Source organism: Opisthorchis viverrini, assembly GCF_000715545.1.
Source record: "Opisthorchis viverrini unplaced genomic scaffold opera_v5_328, whole genome shotgun sequence".
Lineage (NCBI taxonomy): Eukaryota > Metazoa > Platyhelminthes > Trematoda > Opisthorchiida > Opisthorchiidae > Opisthorchis > Opisthorchis viverrini.
Window position 1 is genome coordinate 225,375 of NW_008751981.1, and position 10,454 is coordinate 235,828.

The following is a 10,454-nucleotide window of genomic DNA, read 5'->3' on the forward strand; positions in this document are numbered from 1 at the left end:
GTGTTGGCTACCTACCCCCCAATCATCGGTGAACGAAACTGTGCTACCTACAACCAGTGTACGACCAGTACGCGGTTCTTACAGCTGACAGTGATGATGATGATGCTCGTGCATCAGAGCTGTCACCATGCGTGGCTTGCTCGTGCATCAGAGCTGTCACCTTCAATGCGTGGCTACCCAATTCCCGAACCAACTGAACGCGTTATCGCCTCCAAGTTTTGTCCGTATGTCTCACACTCTCGTTTTCTGGTGATCGAAGCTGTAGCAGCTAAAACCAGTGTGTCTATGGTACATGGTTTATAGCTGATAAATTGATTTGATCTGCTGCGTATGCCAGTCGACCGACTTCCTCGAAGGGCTCTTTTCGCCCAACTATGTGAAGGGTGGAAGAGAGCCAGAGGCGGTCAAACAATGACTTGGCAGCGAAGTATGGAAGCCATTACCAGCAAACTCAGCTGCGCTGGTCACTGCCGTCTTCCTGGATGGGGACCTTCGGATCGCTTCGTTTCACAATCGTACTCTTCGTGTAGCTGGTCCCCCATTTCAATCAGCTCAATTTATCAGCTATAAACCATGTACCATAGGCACATTGGTTCCAGCTTCTACAGTTTATATCACCGGAAAACGGGATAGTATGGGACATACAGCCAAACCTTGGAGGCGATAGCGCGCTCAGTTGGTTTGGAAATTTGGTAGCTACGCTTGACGGCGATAGCTTTGATGCACGAGCGCCACTGACTGCGTGATTGGGCCATTTACGCCAATGTCAGTAACCACTGGTGATTTGATTCCCAGGGTCCTCATCCAGGGAGGTGGCAGTTGCCGACCCGACTAAGTTTACTGGTTAGTGTTTTCGTGCTTAGCCAGGTCATACACCGTTCACCTCGGTGGACAGCACAAGGCTTGGCGAAATGAGCTCTGTGAGGCAGACGGTCTTCCGGCATGTGAAGTACGTGTCCTAACCAGCGTGACCTATAAATCTCGAGTAATTCATCTAGCGCGAGAGAGTTCCTTCTTCCTAAGACCTTCTGGCGTACCTCAACATTGCGAATCCGATGTTTCTACCAAACCTGACCAATGCTTCGGAGACACCGATGATCAAACACTAACATCTTCCGTATGTCGTCTGCACATAGGGACCACGTTTCCGATCCATAAAGCAGTGCGAATCGCACAACGGCATTGTAAAATCTGCCCTTGACAGACAAACTGACGTCACGTCGGCGCCATAGGTGTTGAGGTTGGAAAAAGCTACGCTGGTCTTTCCGATTTGAGAAATCATCTCATCTCCAGTCAGTACACCGGAACTTACACAGCTGTCCAGGTAAACAAATTCATCTACCATGTCGATTGGCTCGGTTGCAAACATGAGGTTTGCGTTTGATCCCACCCAGTCTTGTGGCAGCACTTTACACTTTGCAAGTGTGAAGCGCATGCCGAGCCGTACGGCAGGGTTAGTTAGATTAAAATCGTTTATATTTGAGAAGGATCTGAACCAAGGAGAGCAATATCGTCTACATACTCAATCTCTGTGATGGTTCATCCCTGGGGCATTTCGACTCCAGAAGTTTCAAATGGGGGCAGAGAAATTTCAGGCAGCATATCAATAACGAAGTTGAAGAGGAAAGGGGAAATGGGACAGCCCTGTCTTACACTACTGGACGTGGTGAGCTCCCCCATTTGGCCTCCAGGGGAATGGCAGAAGCGTGTGGAACGAAGTCCTCGCCACTGTAGCCCGCAAATCATTGTAGCACTCGACTACCATGTCAAAGTGACAGGTTTTGGTTGGGGACTGTCTACCCAAACCGTCTTACTCAACCAGTTGAATACTCTCGTCAAGATCAACAGATTTCACTGATGGGAGAAAAGGCTTACCACCAACTCGTGACCGGCTTCCTGCCCTAATGCTCTCACTTTGAATTAGTCGAGCTTGAGTGCCTCAATAATCCCATGAGTTACACCGGCTAGAACTTCGTTCTTGAAAGTGCGACCACGCCACGAATGCCAAAGAGGAGTGGTCAGATCAAGAGCATCGAGACCCCGTACTATGATTAACTGTATTATTGGGTGGTGTGGGCGTAAAGGCGTGCTTTCTTCGGTGATGGAAGTGTGAAGATAGCGAGGTGTTTCCTTCAGGCGATCGGCGTATCAATATTTATGGAAGCAGTTATTGTGCCTCCCTGTGAAGAAAAAAGGGTCACAAAGGGTCGGCTGTGAAAACCGCACACTCCGATCGCCCAACTTCACCGCCGGCGAGTTATCCAGTAAGGCCGAAAAGCATATAAACCTTGTCATGAGCTCAATAGGACTCCTAATCCATCCGGTGTGCGCGACAGCATCAGAGTGAGACATCTGTGGCGTATTCTTCACGCCTTGCAGCCGAGAAGGTCAGAATATTGAGTCGTCGACTCCGGGCAGGGTCCCCAAAGGAAATCCTACCACTCAGTGTCCCGCAGATCAGACTTTCTAGTCACAGACCGGGAACAGAGTCTGCGAACAATGCCCTACATTGACATCAACACTAGTGAAGAACACCAGCGCTTCAGCTTTTTCAGTAAGGGTTTATAATGAAGAGGAAAAATGGGACAGGGAGATGGACCTAGGGCCAGTCTTCAGCAAATATCCGAGGTGCTTACACTTCCAACACTCAGTCAGACACCCTGAATGAAAAAAGACAGCATCAACGCCAATTAAATCAGTTGGTTGCCATATCGTTCAGTGTAAAAGCCAAACACATGTACATCATCCTTGAAGGCGAACGGCGCCAATGGCACCTAAGCTTTTCGTAACATCCATTGTTCCCTCGAGTTCCACCCACCTCTAGGCTTTCACCAATCCGAATTAGGCACGGGGAACAACTCTTTTCTCTGTAGGCTGTAACTCGACATGTGTAACACATGGCCCAGCTACCTTAGCTTGCAGTACTGGATAAATCTTTGACTGAATTACCGCCTGCTTTACCATATATCTGCCTCTTGATCACCTCATTGTGAATCCGTTGGTTCTAACCATTACCAACCCCATTTCTGAAACATTGGTAGTCAAAATCTTGGTGTCCCGTGCTCTTCATCTGAAGTGGTTAAATCTTGCAATCGTAAAACAATACCCCATACTCTTCTCTGGTACACATGACCCTTGCGGCCCAGTGATGTCTCTTTTGTGTCACAAGTGAAACGCGGGCCTTTGAGATCCGTGCACTAGCTTTATCAGACACTTCAGCTACCAAAGTATTCTCCATAACCGCCGATGCTTCTCCTTGAATTGCGAAGGGCTTGTTTAGAGACTAAGCGTTCTACCTCATAGCACTTTGAATGTGCATTACGCATGCCAGAAGGTGGTTTGATCGTAGTCAGTTTATTCAGCAGTGCTTGTGCTTAGTCACCGTCTTCAGACCAATAAATGAACTGGTACTCTCTAGAAGAACTCAACAAACCTTTGCTTTCGAATAAACACGACAGCAAAGCGTCCGTGATGTTATGCTGTCAAGAACGATGATAATGACGGCCCGAATGGTGTGCACCCTCTTGCTTTCAAAGAGGGTGTTGGAGCCCTGAAGAGCAGTTCGAAGGCACCACTTCATAAGGTTTGGGACGAAAACAGAAACCCGATGGGGTGCGATGCTTTGGCCGTGATACGCGAGCCATGGTGAGCAAATTTCTCCTAAATTCTTTTATCTCTTGTAAGGGCACTCCTGTAGGCGCGTAGTGGTATGCAGGGATTTGTGGGGGTCTTAGAGGCACTTGTTGGGTTTGGCGGGACCGTCGCTGAGGTACGCGGGACGGTTCGGCTCATCCCACAAAGTATGAGCTATTCACGCTTCACAGGATGAGTTGTTTAGGACATTTACTTGCTTGTCAGAGGGCTGTCTACCTCGCAAAGCTCTCCGCTCAGTCGTTCGCTAAGTGGAAGTGACGGAGAAGTGGATATTCTATAACCTGACAACGGAGTATAAAAACACTAGCCAGTTAACTCATTCAGGTCGGTATCTGTCGCTTCCGTGGATGGGAGTCCCGGGACTCGACTTACCAATGGTTAATGACACTGGTAGACATGGGCCAACCATACAGGCAGTGGTATTCTTGCGTCAAAACTATCGCCTTCAGTACGTAGCTATCCAGTCCCCGTTTATCGAGATAGCTGGAATGATTCAATATCAACTAGTTGATTTTGCCATCGCCCCCAATGCCTAGCTATGCTTCCCATGTTCTACTTTTCAGTGGCTGAAATTGTAACACCTAGAGCCAACGTAACCTTGGCCTTAGCCATAGTGGTAACCTCAGTCATAAACAGTGCCTAATAATAGGGAGTGAACTTACCTGAGACACATCACTGGTAGTATCAAGTACGTTTTTTGTATGTGGGATAGGTTGTCCCGCGACATGGCACATTTGGGTCGGTTGTCCCATTTACCTAATAACCCAAAAACTCCACAGTGAGGACACAAAAGCGGTCGATTGGGCGAACTTGTTTTCGATTGTTGTGTTGTTTCCCTTACTGTAAACTGTCACCGCCGCTGCTCCACATGTGACAGGTTTGGATGACCCATAATGACTCTCTAGAGCTGTCCAGTCCTCTTGTAGAATATGGCTGGTTTCAGAATGATTCACTCTGATGATCAGCCGAAAGACAGACGTGTTCCATCTGAACACGGAACTGTGTGACAGAACCATGTATTTCGAAATTCAGTAGCTCATTAGTTTACTGATTTCGAGAAACGGGAGCCTGGTTTGCTTAGACAACAGGCTTCATCTCTATCACCTGCAGTGTCACGTGACATCTATCGTCGTTTTGCCTTTACATTGTTCCCCAAAGTGCATGCCTGTCGAGTGCAATGGGCTAAGTCCGAAATGTTTCACCACTGTGGCGAACAGTGCCCTCAAGCTTTTCCTTTTTGACCGTGGGGTTTGACCAGCTGAACAGTCAGTTTTCTGGGTTAGACAGTGACAACATTATATCCTCTCTCGAAGTCCGGCTCATTGTTTTATTTTTCCGTCTGCGTTTTCAGGCCTGGGATTATGCCATCGGTTTCCCCATCAAGACTTGCAATACAACGGGAGCAATAGTCACCGCATTGTCTCTCATTATTGCTGCCGGGTTGGCTGTTCTCAGAGTTTAGTAGTTCGACCTGACTGATGCGTGAATACCAATTATCCGCGTGATCACCATTCTTTGTTCCACATCCAGAGCACGTGTATGCTTAGTTCGTTTTGTGTCACTTTTTTCAGTAATATAACCCTCTCAAGCTACTTGAATTCTTCTGTCTATCCTGGAACGGTGATGCAGTGAGTCGATTTCAGTGGGCATCGTACAAGCTGAGTTTCATCTGTGCGTTGAAAAACCGAGCTACTGCGGCGTGCAGTTAACCACATCACTAGTTCAATGACACCAAGCAAGACTTTGACGTGCAGTTTTATTTTTGGTAACTTATTGGTGTGGTTTTAAACAACAACCGCATAGCCGATGCCACCCTAAATGGTCCTGGGTCCTGTAGACTTCTGTTGCGAACTGTATTCCGCGGTCACGTATCTATCGGAATTCAGCACACTGAACTCACTAGTGACGATTATGCCTTGTCAGATGGGATCTGGACTATCCGGGTTCGCTCAAGTTAGGTTTCCCGTGTGGTCTTTTCTGGAATTGAGCTCGAGGCGGCTCAGTGTAGGAACTTACTAACAGGGAGGTCCCTGGTCCGAGCCCGATCTCTTCATCTCGACTACCCTTTCTAGGCTTGGATAACCCTTAGCCCTCGTGCTTGCGCATGACTTGGCAGCTAAGGACTGAAAGGTTGCCACCGCTGGACCATTTTCTTGGATTCCAGGAATTCGGTCTTCTCATGTTTCTACGATGTGGTTGATGTGGCTCGTATTGCTTCATCACTACTTACACTCCGCGTTCGTGTTTGTCTACAGCGTTGCTCTCTTAGTTCACTCCACACACCTACTTTTGAAAAGTTGGAATTTCCACCACATTACTAACCGAATTCACTTGAAATACATTCTGAACGTCCTGCTTATTTTGATACGAAAATGCGTGATCTACATCATCATCGTGGACAGCATGACGTCGGTGTTCAACACCGATGCTTCGCTGCCGTACAACCATGATTTATTTAAAGCCTTATTGTAAAGAAAAGAGTAAAGGTGGACGTGAAAGGGACTTAGTGCTAGCTTACCACAATCATTCCGAGGTGCCTACACCTTCAGAGACCCATCCAGGTGATCTGGATAGAAACTGACAACGAGAATGCCATTGACCCCGGTTGCCACCCATATCTTCCAGCGCAGGAGAACACGAGGTCTCCATCCTGAAAGACAAATAGCACCAACAACACCTAAAAGTTTTGTAATCTCCTCTGCCTCGTCAGGGGGTGGCCATCACTCTGAGTTAGACACGGAAAACAGCACCCTCTTCGGCGAACGGTGGTTCGGCATACGCAGCTTTTGGTGCTGGACACATTCTTCGATTGAAGTACCCGTCGCACGACTGAAAACTCACTTTCTACTTGCCTCGTTACGGATTCGCCAAAGCCAATCCACGTGAGCTATGGTCCTGAGATAAAGGCTGTCGAAGACGTCTTAGTTTCGCTGCTCGAACAGGCCAAGTCTCACAGCCATACAACAAAATAGCCCGCACTGTAGCTTGATACACACGTCCCGTGAGCTTCATGATTCATCACTTCGACGCTACAAGTGTCTCAAATTAGCAAACGTGGTCCGACCCTTGCATGTTCGTGCACTAACCTCATCTGTCACATTGCAGTCAGAACTAATACAACTCCCAAGTTAGGTAAAACGCTCCACAAATTTAAGTGTCTCTCACTGGATTGTACTAGGCGTGTTAAGCGTGTCAGCTTGACTTTACACTTTGTGGGTGCAAAGTTTAGACCAATGGACTGGGTGACTTTGGTCAGTTCATTCTGTTATTCGAAGATGAGAACGATGTCGTCTGCATATTCCAGATCGACAAGGTTTTCGTTACAGTCTATTTAAACACCAGGGTTTTGGAGACCTTCCAGCCTTCGTCTCATTATTTCATCAATCGCGAAATTAAGTAGGAATGGAGAGAGTGAACATCTCTGACGTACACCGCTTTGTCTACGGAAGCTTTTGGTGCGCTTGCCTTATACTCACACGTCCGGAACACTCCTCGGTGGGCAAGCGTGTTAAGAAGAACAGACCGGTCAACCGAATCGAATACGCCTTGGAAATCCAGGAATACTAGAATTGTGGGTCGCTTGTACGTATGGCGCTGTTCTAGCACCTGACGGAGTGTGAAGGTTTGGTCAACGCAACCCCGCTTCTTGCTCTCGAATCAGTGTTTCACGAGCCACCATAAGGTGACAAAGCACAATTGACGCCAACAGTCCCGTTACGGCCGGGGTCAGCGTGATCCCTCTGAGGTTACCAGACTCACTACGAGCCCTTTTTTTTAAAAAAAAATGGCCACTATCACTGTGACCTACAATTCTAGGTTTGTTGCCCAGTCCACCTCGTTACCGTAGATTATGGCCAACAATACAAGATTTTGAAGGTTCGTTGGTTGAGTTCCATCTGACACGATGCAGGCCCGGTATTCCGCACCTAATTTTCGAGATTAAACAATTCCACCGAAACTTTCATGGTGCAACTTGATTGTTTTCAGCAAAATCCACTCATTTCCAAACTAATTTGTTTTTTTTTGAGAGACTCATCTGGAATCGAGTTGAATCTCTCGGTTTTGTTTCCAGGCAACTGAATGTGCTGTACCAGGGCGCCTCATGTTTCAGTCGCTACGATATTCGAAATATCGCTATGCATGTATATCTTTGTAATGTGCTACTCATAAGGTTACTGATTTAGTGCAGTTTGGTTTCAAACAGAACACAGGGTTGACGGAAACTCGGGGACTGCGCCTACCTGAGCAGCCCCAAGAAGAGCGAAACAGTTTTCAGCAACCTTATGAGTAGTGCATTACAAGACTTGATTGTTTTCACTTTTCGGTGGTATCTTTTCAACCAGTTGACCGGCTATTTCCCAATGGAGCAAGTGAGCAGGTGTTACATATCTGTACGCAGTCGGTGATGCATCAAGATGCCCATCTCACCATTCGAGTGATTTCATTCCTTAGCCGGAAACACCAGGAACTCTCCCTGGGTTTAGTGCCATCCTCTCCTTGAAGCATCTATTAAACAGACAGTTGCTGATACGGAAAATATTTGTGATAATCCTTAACAGTATTTGCTTGTCAGAACAAGACTGCTGGTTTTCCGATCCCCTGTTTTTATCGCTGCGTCGAGTATGCAGATCCCCACCGCGCCTGCAAGTTCTAGTTTTATCCACTGCAAGCAATTTTAGATCAATTTCAGGCTGGCTACCAAGAACCAGTATTGTTTGACACGTACGTTTGGTATTGATTTCCAGCGCATGTGTTGCTTCAGTTTTAGCTGGTGCGCGTGTCGTTTTCTTTCAACTGTCAGCTGACTGTCTAGCTTTTGTGCGTTTAACACACGACGTATCGGGTAACGCCCTGTGGCGCTGCAGGATTTGTTGTAGCCAATCACTTCATGTGTGCAGCTGAGAATGGGAGATAAAATTACTCCCGTCAGTGGTGTGGTTGCTGTCCGGAGTGTCTGGGTGAATGTCTTCGGTAGGTGCAAGCACCTTGGGATGATTGTGGTGGGCTAGCGCAAGGCCCTATCCACCTTTCCGCGCAACCAGGCTTTCAAATGAATTACGGTTCGGCAGGCAGTGGAGCATCAGTGTTTAAACTGATTTTTTCTGCTATCGAGGATGACAGTACATGTCAAGCAACCTTTGACAAGCCAAACAGTGTCTGTATATTTGAAGCGACTCAAGCCGCTCCACCAGGCGACTGCAAGATTTAAACAGTTTAGGCTTGTCCGAGGATTGTAGGCTGCCTCATAGTCTTTAGAAACACCATAAAATGAGCGAGCTGGATGATCTATGCAAAGCTCTCGGCAAATTTCAACTCAGGTTACTTGAACTGTCAGGAAGATCTGATGCACCGTAGGACGCCTGAACATAACCAGTGACCGTGAGCATTTCGGTACCTATTTAGCAGACTGAAACTTGGATGAAACGAACAACCGTCATTGGCAGCTTAGCAGTACCACGAAACAGTTGACGAGTCATGTGAGTCGAGACAAGTGGTGGCTCACCTACGATGGCCTCATACAGAACGTTTCTGGATACTCACCTGCAAAAACAGGAAACCTCGTCTTCTCTGAATAGAAAGATCCTTCGATACTTGCATACCATTAGTTAGTCTAACAACCGTTAAAACGCCGCTTGTGAAAGTGGGCTAAACGAGGACTAAATAGCCTACAATGGTCACGTGATCGCTCATGTTATGACGACTTCATGCTCATCGTTGGTCTCCTGGGCAACATTCGACCGCAAGTCCCCAAGATTCTGGCCAATATAACTTTTGGGGTTGTTACAGGAAGCAACACTTCCGTGAGAATGTGGGTCATTCAATCCGATCTCGCCTATGTACCGCTAAGCCAGATAATCCTTTTTTATCGTTACAGTCGAGTCATACACTATCCACATGCTCTTTCGGTAAAAGTTTAGTTCCCCCCTCAGTTAAATCCATAAACTGCCTGCTTCACAATATCAAGCATATTGTCATCTAAGTTCCATTTACTTGCTCCAATCATTTTGGAGCGAGTCAGGTATACATACGCACCGCGCCGTTCACATAAATGTGCTTGTTCATCCGTAGCTTATAACAAAGTAACCAATGGCATTCCGTTTAAGTCAATTATCGACCATGTTTTCATAGATTGCCTTACGAGGATTGGCTTTGCGAGCTTTCATCGCATGGAGTTTCAGTCGTTCGGCTCTGAGAGCTCATAGTCTTCACCTGGCTCCATATTCGTGGTTCAAAAGTGTAAGTGGTCACGTGAGTTAACCTTCGGGAGTGGGTCACTTTGTTCTAGTCATTTAATCACAAACCATGCACCGAATAAAATAGCTCCTCCTGCTGGTAAAAACGACCGCTTGTGGGCATTCATTGTAGGTATTGTTGATAGGGCTTGTACCTTGAAACTATAGTAATATAATAACAAAAAGTCGTTCAACTGTAACTCCCTTTCGGTTCGCACCCATCATTCCACTCGAAGGAACCACGAGGGCTGCGATACTGCCAGGCTGTACAGGAACAGTTGAGATGCCGAACTTTTTACGTCAGTAATTTAGTGTCCCAACCACTGCGCTATCTTTTAAATGGGTAGAGAAAATGTGTATAGCGGTGGTAATTTTACAAAAGAAACACCAGTGACTACGCGATTGAGCTATTTAATCTTTCCAGAGTAATAAACCAACGCGACTAAGTTCGCTGGTCGATAATTTCATGCTTAGCTCGTAGACATTACGCAGCAGGAACTAAAAATGTATTGCACTTGCTCAACAGGCTATACCCCAGAAGTTTGTGAACATTATATATATATATAT

At 46.8% G+C, this 10,454-nt stretch overlaps 3 protein-coding genes across 3 annotated transcripts in view; 2 read left to right on the forward strand and 1 right to left on the reverse strand.

Annotated features, from left to right (window-relative positions):
• T265_09992 (hypothetical protein) overlaps positions 1-5,244 on the forward strand; it is a gene marked incomplete at both ends in the record, with an annotated part of 15,693 nt that extends 10,449 nt beyond the window's left edge. The window contains one exon of the mRNA XM_009176229.1: positions 5,006-5,244. Within this exon, the coding sequence (XP_009174493.1) occupies positions 5,006-5,116 (111 nt within the window). The remainder of the gene's footprint in view (positions 1-5,005) is intronic.
• Positions 5,245-6,191: 947 nt separating this feature from the next.
• The window catches only part of T265_09993 (hypothetical protein), a gene marked incomplete at both ends in the record, with an annotated part of 16,921 nt that continues 12,658 nt past the window's right edge, over positions 6,192-10,454 (reverse strand). The window contains one exon of the mRNA XM_009176230.1: positions 6,192-6,304. Within this exon, the coding sequence (XP_009174494.1) occupies positions 6,192-6,304 (113 nt within the window). The remainder of the gene's footprint in view (positions 6,305-10,454) is intronic.
• The window catches only part of T265_09994 (hypothetical protein), a gene marked incomplete at both ends in the record, with an annotated part of 13,886 nt that continues 11,990 nt past the window's right edge, over positions 8,559-10,454 (forward strand). The window contains one exon of the mRNA XM_009176231.1: positions 8,559-8,625. Within this exon, the coding sequence (XP_009174495.1) occupies positions 8,559-8,625 (67 nt within the window). The remainder of the gene's footprint in view (positions 8,626-10,454) is intronic.